Source organism: Hemiscyllium ocellatum, chromosome 23 (genome assembly GCF_020745735.1).
Source record: "Hemiscyllium ocellatum isolate sHemOce1 chromosome 23, sHemOce1.pat.X.cur, whole genome shotgun sequence".
Taxonomy (NCBI): domain Eukaryota; kingdom Metazoa; phylum Chordata; class Chondrichthyes; order Orectolobiformes; family Hemiscylliidae; genus Hemiscyllium; species Hemiscyllium ocellatum.
This window is the reverse complement of record NC_083423.1, coordinates 40,320,575-40,340,408: the sequence shown is the minus strand read 5'-3', so window position 1 is coordinate 40,340,408 and position 19,834 is coordinate 40,320,575. Positions and strand designations below refer to the sequence as shown.

Here is a 19,834-nt window from a genome sequence, read left to right as displayed (position 1 = left end):
AGCTTTCCAACCATGCATTTGTCTGCTTTATTCTCGAATTACTACTTTTGAAGTTTTGCTGCTGCCTGTTTTCAGTAGCTTGCTTCTGAAATTCTGTCTGCAGGCCAACATCACACTTCTTACCTAATACATTGTTACCAAGGTGGACCATCTGGTTATTCCTCATCTCCATAAAGCAAATCTGTGATCTTCGATTCGGATACCAGGGAGGCAACATACTGTACTGGAGTGATGTCTGTAGCTGCAGAAACATCTGATGTTCCCCTAATTAATGAATCACTGACTGTTTTGCTTTTCCTTTCTTCTTCCTTTGCTCCTCTATAGCTGAGCCTCTCGTGGTCCTACAAACTTGTCTCTGGCTGTGCTCCTCTGGGCAAGCCTTCACAAAGTTGGGGGCCAACAGATCTCATTAAACTTCATAAGGGATTGTAATTCTTCATGTTTGCTGATCTGGGCTTGAAACTCCATTTCAAGAGTTTGTCCATCATGATTATCTCACTAACAATTTTTGTTCTGGTTCACTGCTCTACTGGACCCTGAAACCTGACTCCAGTACTTAACCACAGGCATAGCATAGGCACAGCTCCAGCTTTTCACTGACAGCTGTTCAATCTAGGACTTTTCTATGTTTTCCCGGAGATGATAGAATATGAGTTCCTAGATTGGGGCTGTTAATGTAGTCCAATCAGGGAGCCCTGGCTGACGAATAAAAAGGGGCATGAGAGAGACACTGGGAGCTAACTCTGAATCGGGTAGTAAAAAAGTCAAGGACTGTTTATGTATAAGTAAATGGCTATTTGGTGATGGATACCGGCCTCTGTGGATTTACTTCAGAGACTACTCTTTGTCTCCTTAACATAAGTGTGTCTTCTTTGAACTCCTCTTCAGTGATCCCCAAAGAATCCTGAATCATCTATTAGGAACCTTGCAATTAGCCTTGCCCCCTATGGCTGGACAGAATTGAATATTGCCACCTACCCACTCTTGAACTGTGTGATTCATTTGAACACATAGCATTCTAGACACAATTTGATTGGTCAAACTGCTCGACTTTAAGCAAACATACTTTATTTGTACACCATAGCTAAAATACAGATAAATTAAAATCAAAAGATTCAGCTTTACTGTGATTCTATTGAAATGCTTAACAAAATTACGTATTAACAACTACTAATTAACTGTTCCAATTTAGTAGCATCCCAAAAAATTACACTTGACAAGCAAATTCAGTAAAATCGATTGTCTGCCATGCTATTCTAGCAGCCAGAAGTGAACCCCAGCTTTCATAGAACATAGAGCATAGAAAAATACAGCGCAGTACAGGTCCTTCGGCCCTCGATGTTGCGCCGACCGAAGCCTACCTAACCTACACTAGCCCAATAACCTCCATATGCTTATCCAATGCCCGCTTGAATGACCATAAAGAGGAAGGGTCCACCACTGATACTGGCAGGGCATTCCATGAACTCACAACCTGCTGAGTAAAGAATCTACCCCTAACATCTGTCCTATACCAACCCCCCCTTAATTTAAAGCTGTGTCCCCTAGTAACAGCTGACTCCATTAGCGGAAAAAGGTTCTCACTGTCAACCCTATCTAAACCCCTAATCATCTTGTACACCTCTATCAAATCTCCCCTAAACCTTCTTTTCTCCAGTGAGAACAGCCCCAAGTGCCTCAGCCTTTCCTCATATGATCTTCCTACCATGCCAGGCAACGTCCTGGTAAACCTCCTCTGCACCCGTTCCAGTGCCTCCACATCCTTCCTATAGTATGGCGACCAAAACTGCACACAATACTCCAGATAAGCCCGCACCAGAGTCTTATACAACTGCAACATGACCTCAGGACTCCGGAACTCAATTCCTCTACCAATAAAGCCCAGTACGCCATATGCCTTCTTCACAGCACTATTTACCTGGGTGGCAACTTTCAGAGATCTGTGTAAAGGACACCAAGATCCCTCTGCTCATCCACACTTCCAAGTAGCCTACCATTAGCCCAGTAATCCATCTTCTTGTTACTCCTACCAAAGTGAATGACTTCACACTTAGCTACATTGAACTCCATTTGCCACCTTTCTGCCCAGCTCTGCAACTTATCTATATCCCGCTGTAACCTGCCACATCCTTCTTCGCTGTCCACCACTCCACCGACTTTCGTATCATCCGCAAACTTGCTCACCAAGCCTTCAAGCCCCTCCTCCAGGTCATTTATAAAAATGACAAACAGCAATGGTCCCAAAACAGATCCTTGTGGAACACCGCTAGTAACTGCACTCCAAGATGAACCTTTACCATCAACTACTACCCTCTGTCTCCTTCCAGCCAGCCAATTCCTAATCCAAACCTCTAATGCACCCTCAATGCCATACCTCTGTAATTTTTGCAGTAGCCTACCATGGGGTACCTTATCGAACGCCTTGCTAAAATCCATATACACCACATCTACTGCTTTACCCTCGCCCACTTCCTTGGTCACCTTCTCAAAGAACTCAATAAGGTTTGTGAGGCACGACCTGCCCTTCACAAAACCATGCTGACTATCCTTGATCACATTATTCCTATCCAGATGTTCATAAATCCTATCCCTTACAATTCTCTCTAAGACTTTGCCCACAACAGAAGTAAGACTCACTTGCCTATAGTTACTAGGGCTGTCCCTACTCCCCTTCTTGAACAAGGGGACCACATTCGCTATCCTCCAGTCTTCTGCCACTATTCCTGTAGACAACGACAACATAAAAATCAAGGCCAATGGCTCCGCTATCTCCTCCCTAGCTTCCCAGAGGATACTAGGATAAATGCCATCAGGCCCAGGGGACTTATCTATTTTCACCCTTTCCAATATTCCCCGGACCTCTTCCCTACATACCTCAAAGCCATCCATTCTAATCACTTGTGATTCAATATTCACATCAGCAACAATGTCCTGTTCCTGAGTGAATACTGACAAAAAGTATTGATTTAGTATCTCTCCAAGCTCCTCCGCCTCCACGCACAACTTCCCACTACTATCCTTGACTGGACCGATACCTACCCTAGTCATCCTTTTATTCCTGACATACCTATAGAATGGATGTTATAGTTTCATCTATAACTGAAAGAGCAATAAGAGTGTCCACATCTAGCTTCCAGACCCCAACAACTGCGAAAAGATAAAACTAAAAATCCTGGTTCTGCGGGAGCTTGACCCCACCCATTCAAACTGCTTTTAAAAAATGCCCAAGGCCTCACAATCTGTTTACTTAACTAGCTTTGAGCTGATTACTTGTCAATTCTGTCTCATCCTTTCTGCATAAAAAGAAACCAAGACAAAGTACATTTCATAGAGTCAGAAAGCATGGAAACAGACCCTTTGGTCCAACCAATCTATGCTGCACATGATCCCAAACTAAACTAATCCCACCTGCTTGCTTCTGGCCCATACCTCTCCAAGCCAGACGTTGTAATTGAACCTACATTCACCACTTCCTCAGGAAGTTCATTCTACACATGAATTCTCTGTGTAAAAAACTTTGGCTTTCATGTCATTTTTTAAAATCTCTCTCCTCTCAGCTTAAAAATGTGCCCCTCATCATGAAATCCTGATCCTAGGGAAAAGACAACTACCATCTATACCTCTCATTATTCTATAAACTTCTATCACATTGCTTCTCAACCTCTTATGCTCCAATGAAAAAACTCCCAGTCTATTCAGTCTTTCTTCATTACTTAAATCTTCCATACCCAGCAACATCCTGGTAAATCTCTTCTGACCCCTCTGCAGCTTAATAATATTCTTCTATAACTGGGTGACCAGAACACCGTAATCCAGAAAAGGCTCCACCAATGTCCTGTTCAAGTCAACATGATTTCCTAATTCCTCAAAGGACTGAGCAATAAAGGAAAGCACGTCAAACACCCTTTTAACCACCCTGTCTATATTTTTAATGCCATGGTATTGTCACACCTTGTTTGACTGATGTCATTATTAGGTAGATGGGATTTTTGTGAATATGGCATGCCAGGGTACGTTTTCAGTTTGTAAGGTACTTGCATTTGTTATGACTATATGGAAGCAGGTTGGGAAGGGGCAGAGCTAGGCTTTGAATGTAAGTCTTTAGGGGTCATGCCTGAGATGTTGTTGGGGTCTTAGCCTTTATTTCTCCACTGACCAACATTTTTCCCCTCAGCCTGGGATTATGTTCTCTCTTAGCTTTCTACCACTTTCACCTCTGTCTGGATGAAGATTAAATATTCTGTCCTTCTCTAACATTTGATCTGTGCTATATTTTCCCTTCTTGTTGGACCTGGATAAATGTTTTTGTTTGAGAGACACATTACATAGACCAGAGAAAACAATGGAAATTGGTGACCTGACATCACCAAAAACCCATTTTGTATTTGCACTGAGGAAGACATCCTTGCCATATCTATCATAGGATGGTGTAATCGGGTCAACAAAAAATGAGAAGATCCAACATAATGTCTCTAATATCAACATTTTAATTTTTATCGTCAATGAATATAATTTATATCACATATTTACTGTCTTCATACAGGCTGTTAGAAACTTCCACTCCAGATGAAGAAGATAGTGATCCTGAAACAAGTCTTCCTCCCTTGATTCAAGCACTCACATATGATCATACTCAGGAAATTAAAAAACACACGCAAGAGAAAATACTGATGGTACAGTTATGAATAAAACATTTGTAAGATTGTTTTGTTGTTGGAACTGCCTCTTTAATTTAAGGTAAGATGGAAGGATGAAGGAGTCTCTGAATTCTACTCAACAACTAACAGTAGCCTTCTTTCTATGAGCTAGTAGTGCCCTGGGTGACTTCGTGTGAAGAAGGTGCAAGATGTCCACACCTGTAGGCAATGAGAAGAGTAGTTAAGTAAGTTGGAAAATTGTTAGTCTCCAAGACTCATAGGCAAGTGTAAAATTTGTCAGGTTTTATAAACAAGTATGATTTCAACTGTAAGTTTAATTCCAAGAGCGAATGAGTTTGGTGTTAAGAAAATGGCCCATTATTATTTCTACCAGGATATGTGATTCACATTGTCAGGGAGATAGCTTTGAGAGCAGAGAGGTCAACAAAACACAATTACATGATGGATTATGGGTTTCTTACAACATCATTGTAAGAAATCTATAATCATTGAACTTCACAAATACAAGTAAATCTGAGCCGTCTGAGAGACAGAGAACAGGAAGTAAGGCAGCCGGTCCTGCACCCGAAGCAAAGAATATATTGAGTTTGTTGTTTTAACATGCAGATCTTGGCTGGAAGCTCACTTCAGATTGAGGAGACTAGATTAATGAAGATTCAAAGGAGGCTGGTAGCCTTAACTTGAGCTGGAGTGAAGTATTCTCCTGTGTAAACTGGAGTCATTCCTGAGATTAGCAGCTGGCTGGCTAGGGAAGAAAAGAAGCCATCAGGAACTGAGCATAAATATGGACAGGTTCCAGGAAAATAAAGAAGGGACAGCATAACGTATATCCATGGCTTGGGAGTTTTGATTATGTTGAAAGTTAAATGGGGAGTTTCTCTTCTATGGTTTAGACTAAAATTTCCCAGTTGATTGGCGAATGAACAATGTTGCTTTTAGTTTGTTTGTTACAGTAAAAGTCTTCAAACTTGAATTCTTGTGTGATCTTGCAGTCCATCACTGGAAATTTAAATATAATTTCAAAAGTTATCCATCTCTTAAGGAATCATAACAGTACATACGTGCAAATTACCTGGTAGAAACAAATGTTAGATGCATTTAATGAAAAATTAGTGTACCGTTTGCAGGTATATCTTTTAAATGCTTTGATTTGCTGCAATGTTTTAGTCAGAGCACATTTTTTCTGCCTCAGTACTTTAGTTATGAACGCGTGTTTGCAAAAGAGCATTGTGATTCTTGAAATTCTCCTACCTATCATCAGCATCAGATTTGGGATGGCTTGGTGCTCATGGTATGACCACTGCTACAGAGCAATTATTGCTGCTGCAGCCTTGAGGCAAATTGATATTTGTGCCAGACTGGGATCTGTTTTATGTTGGATTTTTGGACTGCCTGGAAACAGATTTGAGAATGCCAAGTGCACATCATATTGGCCCTTTGCAATCATCAGAGAGAATATCACATTCCTATGATCTTAGCTGATTTGAATCAATGTTCCATGTAAAAGATAATTATTTTTTAATTTGTTCAAGGTATGACTGGCTGACCCAGCATTTCTTGCCCACTTTGCAGCACTATTGTCCTTTACCAAGTTAAGTGCAAAAGTTTTGCTTGTCCCTAATGCACATGTACACATCACTAATTCTATTCACTCCTTAACTAATTTAAACCTTGCCAGGTACACTATGCACTTTTAATGATCCTAGCAACTGTGAAGTATTTAATCATCACTAAATCATCTGTATCAATAACTATTCCTGGAATATCCAAGACAAATGTGTAATGCAGTTAAAAAAAAATAATTATTTTAATTGTTTACGCTATATGCATTACTTTATGTGTTGTGTCCAAACAATCAGTATTTTAACAAGATGTATATTTAAAAATGAAGATGTAAACTGAATAAGATAATGCATTATTCTTCTGAATAGACCACTTTTAATAATTTACCCTGCATGAACATTGAAGGAGTAAATTGTACAGGATCTGTTCGTTTGTTCTGATTTGCCCAAGATATATTTGTAATTTACTTCCCAAAACAAAATTAATTGATTCAATTTAATAACCTGCCTACAAGTGAGGGTAAAACAAAGAAATTTAATCTCTAATACAAATTTCATGAATACTTACATTTGTTGAGATGCAAATTAATCTATGGAAGAGTCTTTTTTAGGAGCTTGAGGAGGAAGAGAAAAAACAAAAACTAAAGCGGAGAAGACAACGAAAGGGAACAGAGCATGCACAGCCTGCCACTGTCAACGTCAGGGTGTCCAAAAAGATGGTAGCACGAACAGCAGACGTTCGAATTTCAGACAGAATGTTTATTGACGAAACCTATCTTCAACTATACCCTGCTGTATACAATCACATTGAGGGAGAGGTATTTATACATTGTAAAAATATTATTGTTTTTGATTAAGTAATTAAATTAGATCTTGCTGAGCAAGTAACAATGATGTAATAAAGCATGCATTAATTAATGGACGGATCATGCAGCAAGTTCAGGGTTAAGGAAAAATTATGTATATAGATTTTCAAATTTGCTGGTTGGTCACTTCATTTCTTGCTTTGTGAAAGTGACATTTTATTCATAATTGCCTGTTATTTTGAAGAGCTTGTTTGATTTAAACATTAATTGCCCATTGTACTTATCACAAAGTTAAGATTATTAACAATATGCTAATTCTTAATGTAATGTAAATCCACTGCTCTAACCCAGAAAGGGCATGACTGAAATTGGTACAGTTTCATTCCTACAGGTGATAACTTGTTTTTGAAATGTTTAAAAATGTCAATTTTTCAGTTATATTTTTGTTCTTACTACTTTCTTAATATCTTAACCTAAGTTTTCTTCTTTTTATTAATCTTCTGTACTTGATTTGGCTGTTGTGGTTCTGTTCGCCGAGCTGGGAGTTTTTGTTGCAAACGTTTCGTCCCCTTTCTAGGTGACATCTTCAGTGCTTGGGAGCCTCCTGTGAAGCGCTTCTGTGCTGATTCCTCTGGCATTTATAGTGGTTTGAATCTGCCGCTTCCGGTTGTCAGTTGCAGTCCGCTGCAGTGGTCGGTATATAGGGTCTAGTTCAAAGTGTCTGCTGATAGAATTTGTGGATGAGTGCCATGCCTCTAGGAATTCCCTGGCTGTTCTCTGTTTGGCCTGCCCTATAATAGTGGTGTTGTCCCAATCGAATAGCCACGAAACAACACGACCAGCTATCCCTAGTAGCCATACACTCAGATGACAAACAACACGAATTCGATTGGAACAACACCACTATTATAGGGCAGGCCAAACAGAGAACAGACAGGGAATTCCTAGAGGCATGGCACTCATCCACAAATTCTATCAACAGACACATCGGACTAGACACTATATACCGACCACTGCAGCGGACAACAACTGACAACCGGAAGCGGCAGATTCAAACCAGTATAAATGCCGGAGGAATAGCACAGAAGCGCTTCACAGGAGGCTCCCAAGCACTGAAGATGTCACCTAGAAAGGGGACGAAATGTTTGCAACAAAAACTCCCAGCTCGGCGAACAGCACCACAACAACGAGCACCCGAGCTACAAATCTTCTCACAAACTTTGATTTGGCTGTAATATGTACTTAAGAAGGCAAGTAGTGAGGATGACACAAAAAGTCTACAGAAAGATATTAACAGGTTAACTGTGGGCAAAAGCTTGGCAAATGAAATATAATGTGGGAAAATATGGTGGGAAATTCGGCATGAAGAATGCAAGAGCTGAATATCATTTGAGTGAAGAAAGAGTACAAAAGCTACATACAAACATTTGGGTGTCCTCATGCAAGAATCACTAAATACTCGCATACAGGTTTAATAGGTAATGGAGAAGACAAATAGAATGCTAAGCTTTATTTTTTAAAAAGTATAGAGTATATGGTATAAAATAGAGTAGAAAGATAGGGAAGGCTTGCTAAAACTATGCAAAGCACTAGTCAGAATACTGTGAATAGTTTTGACTTCCTTATTTAATGAAAGATATTTTGGCATTGGAGACAGTTCAAAAAAGTTTAACAAATTGAATCCAAGTAATTTCTTATGAGGAGAGGTTAAATTGTTCTTGTATTCATTGGACAAATTCATTTAGACAAATGAATGGCAACCTCACTGAAACTTTTGATTGACTAGGTGAATTGATAAACTGTGTGACTGGGTAAAATTGCGGCAGATGGAGTTTAATGTAAGCAAATATGAGATTATCCATTTCAGCTGAAAAAAGATTGATCAGGTAACTTTCCAGTTGGAGAACTTTGAACAGATCAGGGCATCACACATTAGGAAGGATATGTTGGCCTTGTAAGGAGTGCAATGTAAGTTTACAAGAATGACACTGGGACTTAAGGAGTTAAGTTATGAGGAGAGGTTTATACAAATTAAGAAACACAACTAGAAATTGTTGGAAAAACTCAGACCATCTGTGGAGAGAAATCAGAGTTAACATTTCTGGTCAAGTGATCCTTCCTCAGAACTGAGGAGTCTGAGGAAGGGTTCTGAAGAAGAGTTATATACCAGAAAAGTTAACTCTGATTTCTCTCCACAGAAGCTGTCAAACGTGCTGCGTTTTTCCAGCAATTTCAGTTTTTGTTTTTTCTTTACATCATGCACAGTTCTTTTATTTTTTATATAAATTAAGCCTGTTTTTTTCCCCTACAATTTAAAAGGTTAAGGGGTAACCTGATCAAAGTCTTAATGATATTAACAGGAAAGAAACAGGCTGAATAGACTATTTCCACTGGTTCGGGATTCTAGAACTAGGTGGCATAATCTGAGAATTAGGCCCAGACCATTCAGGAACGATGTTAGGAACCACTTCTAAACACAAAGGGGTAGATGCTTGGAACTTTCTTCCACAAATCACAGTGATGATGGATCAGATGTTAATTTTAAATATGAGGTAGTCAATTTTTTATTAAGTAAAGGCATTAAAGAGTATTGGCCACATGCTTGAATATGGAGGTAGACCACAGATTAGCCATAATGCCCTTGAATGGTGGGACAGGTTCAAGGGGCTGAATGGCCTACTCCTGTTCCAATGTTCCATTGAAACTGATGGGGGCTTGATGAGGCAGATGCTGAAAGGTTATTTCTCTCTGTGGAAGAGTCTTGGATCGAAGGGCATAATTTCAGAGTCAGTGGTCACCATTTAATAGAGATGTGGAGGAATTTCTTCTCACGGAGAATAGTAAATCTGAGGAATTATTTATTAACAAAGAATTTTGGTTTGGGTCATTAAGCACGTGTAAGACTGAGAATTTTAGTTAGTAAGGTAATAGGAAAAAGAAAGGAAAGAAAAGTTGAGGATCATTAGATGAACTATGATCTCATTGAAGTGTGCTGAAAGGCCTATTTCTGCTTCTACATCTTATGATCTATGAACTCTTTCTCTGTCATTTTTGTTTTTTTTCTTTGAATTCTCAAATCTAGTTAATTAAGGAGAAAGTAATAGTTTTCATATGGCAGTAACAGTACCTGAAATGTGCAAATGCTCTGATTTTTCAATAACCATAACAGGCTGTGCAAAGTTCTTATTGGTATTGATTGAGTTTATTTGTTAAAGTAGTTAGAATTAAGTGCGTAAGTGTATTTCTTGTAATTTTCTTAAAGATTGACTCAGAAATGGTAAAAGAACTGGACAGTGGGTTGTCCCATGGGGAAGAACTCCAAGAGATTTATAAGGAGCTTTTGAATACAATTCCAGAAGACTATCTATTATTTGACCGGGTAGGAAATATTTACTGTCATATATGAATTCAGTGAATTATAACATCCTTTAATGTGGATTCTTAGCATGGAGCTACAGTGATGTATTAAGCTGTCCAGGTAGCTGATCACATTAAAACATTCTTACTGACAACCAACAGAAAATGAGTTTCACTAAAATCAAAAGATTTTTAAAAAATTGTTATGTAGAGGAAAAATAAAGATTAGGACACAGACAAGAGGCAAAGGTAGAAGTAAAATATCCTGAAAATACATTTTTCAAAAAAAAAGTCTAGCAATTAATCATAATGGTAAAATTTAACAGCACTCTACAAGAATAAAATTATTTTGTTCAGAGCTAGAATTTCAACAATAGTTATGATTTATGTTGCCATTAAAAGCTGTTGTGCTTGATTAAATAAGGTATGACTTTTTATAGGGTTTCTAACAGCAACACGAGAATGGAATAAGGTAAAATTACATCACAGGAATTTCTGGAAATGACTGCTATCATTTGGGTGGAGGTCAATGGTAGAAATCCCAGTACATAACAGGGTAGTATACTCGGTAGTAGCTGCATCTTAAGGATTTCCATGTTAATTTGATCCTTTTGCTAAGTCTTGACATTGCAGTTTGTTTTGTAGAGCTAATGGAGGTGAATGTTGATAGTTCACCATCAAACTTGCCAGGCATGCAAAATATTTTGTTTGGAAGACAAATGTTAAATATTCATTATGATCTATTCCAAGTTTTCTGTACACACATTTTTCTTTTCTCTTGAAAGGGCTATGTTTTCCCTTTATCTTTACATATTTATAAAACAACGTTGTGGCATGTTAGTGAAATTCTGATATTGCAGATTTTTAAGAGTAATCTGTTACAAGAGTTTTAAACTCTGTAACCTGTAAAGAAAATCCCTTTAAATTAAGTTTCAAGTGAAACAAAACAGAAATAGCTGGAGAAACTCAACAGGTCTGGCAGCATCTGTGTAGAAAAAGCAAAGTCAAAGTTTTGGATCCAGTAGGGTCCCAAATGTTCACAGGAGCTTAAACATTGAACCTGCTTTCTCTCCACAGATGCTGCCACATTTGCTGTATTTTTGTTTCAGATTTCCAACATCTGCAATTCTTTGTTTTAAGTCTCAAGTCTCCTTTCAAGATGTAGGCACAGCACATAACTGTCGGTTCCATTGAGGGTTCAAAGGCTGTTGAACCATATTATCTCAACACTGATAACAAAGGAAAATATATATAGTTTAATTAATCCATGGCAACACAATATGTTTAAATGTTTACAAATTCAAAACTTCTGTGAGAACAGGGAACTGGGAGATTCCAAACACAAATTTAAAAGGAAGTTCCAACACAATTAACTTTGCCTTGTAGAGCAATGGTTCATTTGTAATTAACACAGCATCCATTTTGCTTTGGTACTGATATGACAAGCTGTGAGTCACCATTTTAGGTGGAATTGCAACAAGAATTCTGAAATACACTGGCTATGAGAGAGGGTTCTCAACAGGGAAGTGGAGGAAGGGAAACCAGCGAAAGCACTATTGTACTGAAGTGGGCTGTCACGCACCGGAACCTACAATGTCATAAAAAGGAGCCTTTGTTCCATTTTAAAACCTGGTATGCTCAATCCACCTGTGGCAGAACCTCCCAAATTATTTGACTACAAAAACTATTCCATGTGCAGAGTTTTGACTTCAAGTCTCCAATCTTTTCACTTCAAAGAAAAATCTTCTACCAAGCCAAGTTTGAAATGACGAGACAGATCTTAGTCTTATCTTTATAAGTATATTTATCTGTCACTACTTTCAATCTTTGCATCTGTCTTTTAGCTAATAACTGTCATTGTTTACTTTTTAACTTAGCAATAGTTGTATATTAAACCAACCTTTATCTTAACCAACCGGGTGCTCCGGTTTCCTCCCACAGTCAAAAAATGAGCAGATTAGGTGAATTGGCCATGCTAAATTGCCCATAGTGTAAGGTGAAGGGGTAAATATAGGGGAATGGGTCTGGGTGGGTTGCGCTTCGGCGGGTTGGTGTGGACTTGTTGGGCCGAAGGGCCTGTTTCCACACTGTAAGTAATCTAATCTAATCTAATCTTTTTTAAAACATTTAGGTGTTAGCTCTTTTTAAATTGGTGCACTCAAAAAAACTGAAAGAGGGCTAAATAAGTATATTCAAAACTTGTAGTTCACAATTTGTTCTGAAGACATGCCTGTGTGGTCGTGAAATTTGGGTTTTCCTTGATTTTTTTGCCAGTGTACTTCCATGTTGGCCATGTTCACGAAAATTGATTCCCTGCAAGATCTGCTAAATTTAAATTTTATGGCAGTAGCCACATGGGAGAATGTTGTGGCTCACTAATACTAGCTGCCATAAAGTTTAAATTTAGCAGATCTTGCAGGGAATCAATTTTCGTGAACATCTGTACTTCTAAATTTGGTTTGCCTTGAAAGAGTTATGCTTTGGAAATTCACTGGTAGTAATCTCAAAGTTAAAGGACTTGAGTGAATCATTATTACAAAATGGATCCAAAATGGATCCAAATGTACGAAGGTACTTATCACAGGACATGTTTTCATTCTGTTCTTTAGGATCCAATGGTAACTTCTCCAGCGGTGGATGTACACCCTTCCAAATGTTTTGCATCCTACATTTTGTCCAAGAACAAAGAGGAGCGTGCCATTAATCCTGAACTGAAATTATTGAAACCTAAATTTGGGACTGAAAGGTAGAGTTTGGGTGTCATTTCAGTTTGCTTTGAAACTCAGTGGTACAGGCTTGAAAAGTCATTATGAATGTGTTAATGTTGCAGTGTTAGGAAACTGCAGGAGAAATTTTTTCAAAGGAAAATAATTTGAATTTGCTATCCATGAATCTGCTTGAAATAGTATAATTTATTATCTCTATATTTCTACACATATGACATATGAATAGGAGCAAATGTAGGTCACTAAGCCCTTGAGCCTGCTCTACCATTCAATAAGAGCATTGCTGATCTAATTTCTCCATATACCCACCTCGCACCGATAACCTTTCATCTCCTCGTTTAACAAGAATATACCTGGAACAAAAACAGAAATTGCTGGAAAATCTTAGTAAGTCTGGTGGCATCTGTGAAGAGAAATCAAAGTTAACACTTCATGTCCAATGGCCCTTCTTCAGAACCCTCACTGGACCTGAAACGTTAACTCTGATTTCTCTCCATAAATGTAGCCAGACCTGCTGAGAATTTCTAACAATTTCTATTTTTTTTATATTTCCAGCATCTACAGTTCTTCTGGGTTTTTTTGTGTCAAGAATATAACTATCTTTGCTTTAAAATTATTCAAAGACTTTTTTCCTCAAAGAACATGGCCTTTTCTCAGAAACATTTCTTCTCATCTCTCTCTGAAATGGATGACATCTTATTTTTGACAGTAACCCTAGAGCTAAATCCTCCCTCAAGAAGAAACATCCGTATCACATCCAACTGGTCAATATCTCTCAGCATAATTCAGTCAAGCCACTTTAATCTCTTCTGAACTCCAGAAAATATAAGTATCCAAGTCTAGCCTCTCCAACATTTCTTTGTTACCTGATTATCTTGAACGTTTTTAAATGTCTTGTTAGAATGTTTTTCAAAGAGCAGAGAACAATACAGTGCAGGACCAGGTCCTTCAGCCCTCCAAGCCTACACTGACACATTTTGCCCTTCCATTCTAAAGCTGTCTTCACTTACAGGCTCCATATCCCTTTAAGCCCTTCCTTTCCATGTATTTGTTCAAGTGCCTCTTGAATGCTGCTATTGTGTCTGCTCCCACTACCTCTTCTGGCAGCACATTCCAGGCATCGCCCTTTATGTGAAAATCTTGCCTCGCACATCTCTTTGGAACAACTGCCCCCCCACGTATCCCCTAGTAATTAAGCCATCCACCCTGGGAAAAAGCTGCATACTTCCCATTCTATCCATCCCATTCATAATCTTGCAAACTTCTATCAGGTTGCCCATCAATCTCCTGTGTTTCAGTGAAAGCAAATCCAGTCTTTTCTCATACCTAAAATCCCACATTCCAGATATCATCCTGGTAAACCTTTCTGTACCTTTTCCAAAGCATCCACATCCTTCTGATAGTGTGGCGACCATAACTATACGCAATACATAGTGTGGAGACCAGAACTATATGCAAGAAAGTGCAGTTTCTTCCAAAGACAAGCCTTCCATTGCAAGTCTACAAAGCATAGTCTAAACAGCTTCCACTGTATACTTTCTTAAATAAGGAGACTAATACTATGCACCGAACCCCAGATGTGGTCTTACTGGTGTTTGTATGACAGAAGCATAACCTCCCTGCTTTTGTTTTCATTTCCTCAAGTAATAAATAAAACATTCCATTAGCTTACCTAACTATTTGCTGTACTAGTGTACAGGTAATTTGCAAACATGCAATTGTATACCCAGATTCATGTTCATGCACTCACTGTTGAGATAAAATGCCCATTTTTTTTCATTCTAATTGCTGAAATTAACAATTTCACATTATCCCAAATTACAGTCCATTGATCAGACCTTTGTAGCTTTCGTATATATCTTCTTCAAAATTTAATTACTTACCTATCTTTCACCAACAAATTTAGTAACCATGAATTTTGTTCCTTTGTCCAACCTATTTCTAAAAATTTGTAAGTGGAAACCCCAGCATTGATTCCTCTGACATGCCACTCACTACATCTTGCCAAATAGAAAATTATCCATTTATGCCTACTTTCTGTTTCTTGTCAACTAGCCAATTTTCTATCCATTCCAATAGGTTACCCATATAGCATGAGCTTTTAATTTCCATAATCACCTTTAAAGTGGCACTTTGCCAAATGCCTTTGGAAATCTAAGTTCACAATATCCACTGCTTCTCCTTTATTTACAGCATGTTACTTGCTCAAAGACATGCAGTTAATTAGTTAGACATGATTTCCCTTACAGAAAATTATGTTGACTCTGCTTGATTACCTTAAACTTCTCTAAGCATTCCTAACATTTTCCCTATGACAAATATTCAGATAACTGTCCTGTAGGTTTCTGCTTTCTGTTTCTCTGGATAGAAGCAAGTTATGCTTCTATCATATAAAACACTGGTAATACTACATCTGGAGTATTGTGCATACTATTGGTGTCCTCATTTAAGAAAAGTATAAATACAGTGGAAACCATTTAAACTATGTTTTGTAGACTAATACTTGCAATATAACTTGAATAAACAAGTTATATTTGCTACTTTCAGCAATTTCAGTTCTAATGCAATCCTTCCCGTACCTAGAAATTTTGGAAAATTTGAAACCAATGCATGTTTTGATCAGACCCTGGGCAAGGTTCTCCAATTCATTACAATTCCAGATAAGATGCCATGAACTGTTAAGTTTTTGGGTGAGGATGAATGTACTGGTGCCTCTATTCACTCACCTCCTCAGTCGGTTGCAACAAGGTTACTTCATCAAGGACACCTGTCTCTCAGGCCCAAATTAACTTATGATTTAAAAGAATCCAGTTGAATTGGCTTTCTTGACTCAATTAGAAAGATCAGTTTATTAATCATTAAATGCATGGAGAATTAATAATGCTACATAGATTCACACATTAGAAAAAGAGGTGAGTTCAAAAGAATAAAAGTTTTTTTAAAAATGAGTCTCTGAAATGTCCACAAGGATCAGACAGTTGGCTATTGGGAACTGTAGCAGTGGAGGTTACTAGCAGTGTTGACATTGGGAGTTGAATAGCTGGTTTCTTGGTTTTGTTGGCTGTCTGACGTTCCTTTGCCCAGATTCCGTTCTTAAATAGTTTGCAGCACTTAGAGTGAGAAAGTCTTCCTTTTGTTGTCCTGCTGGCTAGCTGACCTTTAGCTATACTAAAGGGTCAGGGTCTTTACCTATACTACAGAGCTGACTAGGAGTATGATTCAATTGTGAGTTTCACAGCATGCTAATGCTTGAACATAGACTGGTACGTGTGTGAATTTTCAGGTCCACTAGCACACTTCTGTAGAGTGGGAACTGGCTTCTTAATCCCACTCCTTATGTATTCTTTAAGGCAAAAATCAAAACATAACTCCTGTTTAGGGCATAACCTGCAGGGGGTGACTTGCTATTGAGTACAGGTTCATCAGTCCCTTGTTACCTTTGTGGTCATAAGAGTTCACTGTCCAATCTATTTAAAGTTTTCTTTGAGTTTCTTGAGTTGGTGTTTCCCATATGTCCCACACAGAATTTTCTTTTGCACCTATGATTATCAAGAAGAAGAGAATAAAATGAACTCCACTGCTGTAAAATCTTGCATTATATTCAATGCTTCAAGATGAGGCCAGAGCATTGTGACATTTTATGTATAGTGCACAAAAAAGTGCTTTTCACTGTACTTTTATATACGTTACAATAAATCTAAATCTAATTTGTGTAGTAGTCCTGTTTTTAAAAAAAACACATTTTAGAATTAGGGACTAAAATATCCATCATATTTAGAGATTATGACTTATTATCGACTCACTTTTCGTACCAGAAAAATTAAATGAGATTAATTTCCATTTAATTACAAAGAGTGAAAAAGAGATGAATATATAAAACAATAAACAAACTTTCAAACACACATTCATTCTCTTAACCTTGGTCAATTCCTCTTCAGTTCCAACTGGGTCTCTAGATTCTGGATAAGTTGTCTGCAATCAGATTTGATTTCATTATAATGTTGTTAATTTTCAGGTGACATTGTTGAAGGAAAGAATTAAAAATTAATAAAACAAGATTAACTTGGCCTTCTAGGTCTTGAAATCTTTCCACAAAAGCTATGGTCATTATAGGCTTTGTTCTCTCGCTACCCACTTGGAATGTTATCTTGAAGTGTTTCAGAGCTAGTAATAAGTCTACAGTTTCCTTGTCAACAATGGAATAGTTCCAGAATGGTCTTTCTTTTGAAGATACATCTTCCTGAAGGGGAACATTCATCAATGTTGCAAGCGTCAATGGTTACTTTCAATGCTTGTTTAAAGGTTGGAGCTGCAAGCCAAGGCTCACGTGTGAATGTGGTCTTCAGTTTTGCAAAAGCAGTTTGACATTTCTCAGTCCATACTATCCTTGCTGCTTTTCTATAATAGATTTGTCAGCAGCGCAATGGGGCAAACCTTTGGTAAAACTGACACGCCCCCAAGAAACACACGATTTCCCGTTTTCATAAGGGAATGGGAAACTGTACTGCTTCCAACTTTTGCAGCACTAGACAGTACTCCTCCTTGACTGACTATGTGCCCTTGATATGTTATTTGGGTCAGGTTTTCTTGGTCTATGATAGGGATGTTGCCTTATTGGAGAGACCTCTCCCACACCCACATTGGGTAGAGTTGGGATAGTGCAGTCTGCCCTGTCTCTGTAAAAATTCTTGAGGGCAGTGAACAGCCCTGTTAAACTTCCATTCTACACCTACTTGGGTGAATAAGAAGTCTAAGTTTACTAATGCTTTTATATTTGTGAGACCCTCACTCACATTTCCTTCTAATTTATTCCTGCTGTTACCCTTGTCTTCTAGGTCGATTATCTGCTTGTGTCCTTTTCAGCAAAGGTATTGTTTTAGCTTTTGCTTTTTTTGCTTTTTTCCTCAATTTTGATTTTGGTGAGTTAATTCACTTCCCAAGCTTCTTGGCTACTTTGTATGGGCCACTGAACCTGGTGTTAGTAGGAGCATTAGCCACATGAATTCCTGGTTGAAAGGTTCAGATCCTAGCATGTTTGTCTGTTTTTTGTTTCAATTACTATTTGGAAGTTTTTCGTGTTTTGAGCCATTTCACAGGCTCACAAGAGTCACTTTGAGAACTCCACTACACAGTCTAACATGGAGACTTCCTCCTTCTCTTCTAAAAATCTCTTGTTGAATAGTTTCAGAGACCCTTGTACGTGGGGCCCATTAACTGATTCAGATTGAACAAAACCTGTGGAACTATTGGGATTCCTGATGGTGAGTAGGAGAAAGCCTTTGTCCCAATCATGCGGATATTCATAGCAGTGTGATATGGGAGTCATTGGTTCAAGGCTTTAATATGGGTTGGGGTTTACCTGGCATGTGTGTAAAGTTCTTCAAATTTTTACTTCATCCATATGGAGCTTTGGCCAGTAGAAGTACTGGCAGATGCAAGCTAGGGATTTAGTGATTGGAATTTTGCGTGTTAACTGCCTTATTTCCCTACAGTACGTCAGTGGCACCACTACCTGATGGATCATTGTTTATTCCTCGTTTGCAGGTTTGTGGGGCTTCTGACCTCCCATCCACTTTAGTGTAACTATATTCTTTTTCTTTAAGGTTAAAAGTAGTTTTAACCTTTTAAGTTAACCACACATGATGTGTCCTTGCTTGAAACTTCTTTATCTTTTTGGAATGTCACTATTCCATGTATATTGAGTCAGGTTGTATGTTTGCTTGCTGAGCTGGTGAGTTTGTTCTCAGATCTTTCATCACAATGCTAGGTAACATCATCTGTGAGCCTCCAGTGAAGCATTGGTGTTCTGCTTCACTTGCTATTTATGTGTCTTGGTTTGTTGTGGTAGGTGATATCATTTCTGGTTCTGTTTCCGAGAGGTTGGTAAATGGGTTCCAAATCTATATGTTTGTTAATGGCGTTCTGGTTTGAATGTCTGACCTCTAGGAATTCCTGTGCATATCTTTTATTTAGTCTGTCCTACGATGCGTGTGTTGTCCCAGTCGAACTAGTGTCCCTCTTTATCTGTGTGTATGGATACCAAGTGATAGTTGGTCACGTCTTTTGGTGGCCAGTTGGTACTCATGTATGCTGGTGGCTAGTTTCCAGCCTGTTTGTCCAATGTAACGTTTGTTGCAGTCCTTACAGGGTATTTTGTGTATAACATTCATTCTGCTGTGTTATGGACCAGACCAGATGTTCTCAAAGAAAGTATTTTATACCCTAACTTTGCTATTTGTTTTAAGCAGGTTCAGTGTGGATATTCCAGGAGTGATGCACCTGGCTCAACCACTTAGTTTTAAACAAAACTGAATTTATTTACAAGATTACCAAATGAAACACAAACAAAAGAAAACAGAATACAGAATAGCTTAACCTATCCAAAAACCCAACAGATTATCCCAACTTAATGATGCTGTTCCAAATACTTGCAACAACCCCTGTAAACACCCCTTGGCAAAAAAGGGAAAAGTCCAACACATGGTCTTACAGGAGAGATGTCAGACAGAGAGAGGATCAGCATGGATTGCTTCTTTGGGTCCAGCAGCTTCACAACTGATGGCTTGCTAAAACTAAACCAAACCAGAGAGAAACTGAGCTGGGAGAACTGGCCATTCCCCTTTCGTTGTACAAGTTTTTAAAAAACTTGAAAGCCTTTTCCCTGATGCAGTATTTGTTAGCTAGAATCAAATTGGCCCTAAAATTCTTCAAACCTAGATCCCCTG

The 19,834-nt window shown here is 38.4% G+C and overlaps 1 protein-coding gene across 1 annotated transcript in view; it reads left to right on the top strand.

The window, feature by feature from the left end:
• The window catches only part of ccdc87 (coiled-coil domain containing 87), a 90,027-nt gene that overhangs the window by 23,535 nt on the left and 46,658 nt on the right, over positions 1 to 19,834 (top strand). The window contains exons 8-11 of the mRNA XM_060842563.1: positions 4,544 to 4,673; positions 6,832 to 7,038; positions 10,289 to 10,405; positions 12,993 to 13,129. Of these exons, the coding sequence (XP_060698546.1) occupies positions 4,544 to 4,673; positions 6,832 to 7,038; positions 10,289 to 10,405; positions 12,993 to 13,129 (591 nt within the window). The remainder of the gene's footprint in view (positions 1 to 4,543; positions 4,674 to 6,831; positions 7,039 to 10,288; positions 10,406 to 12,992; positions 13,130 to 19,834) is intronic.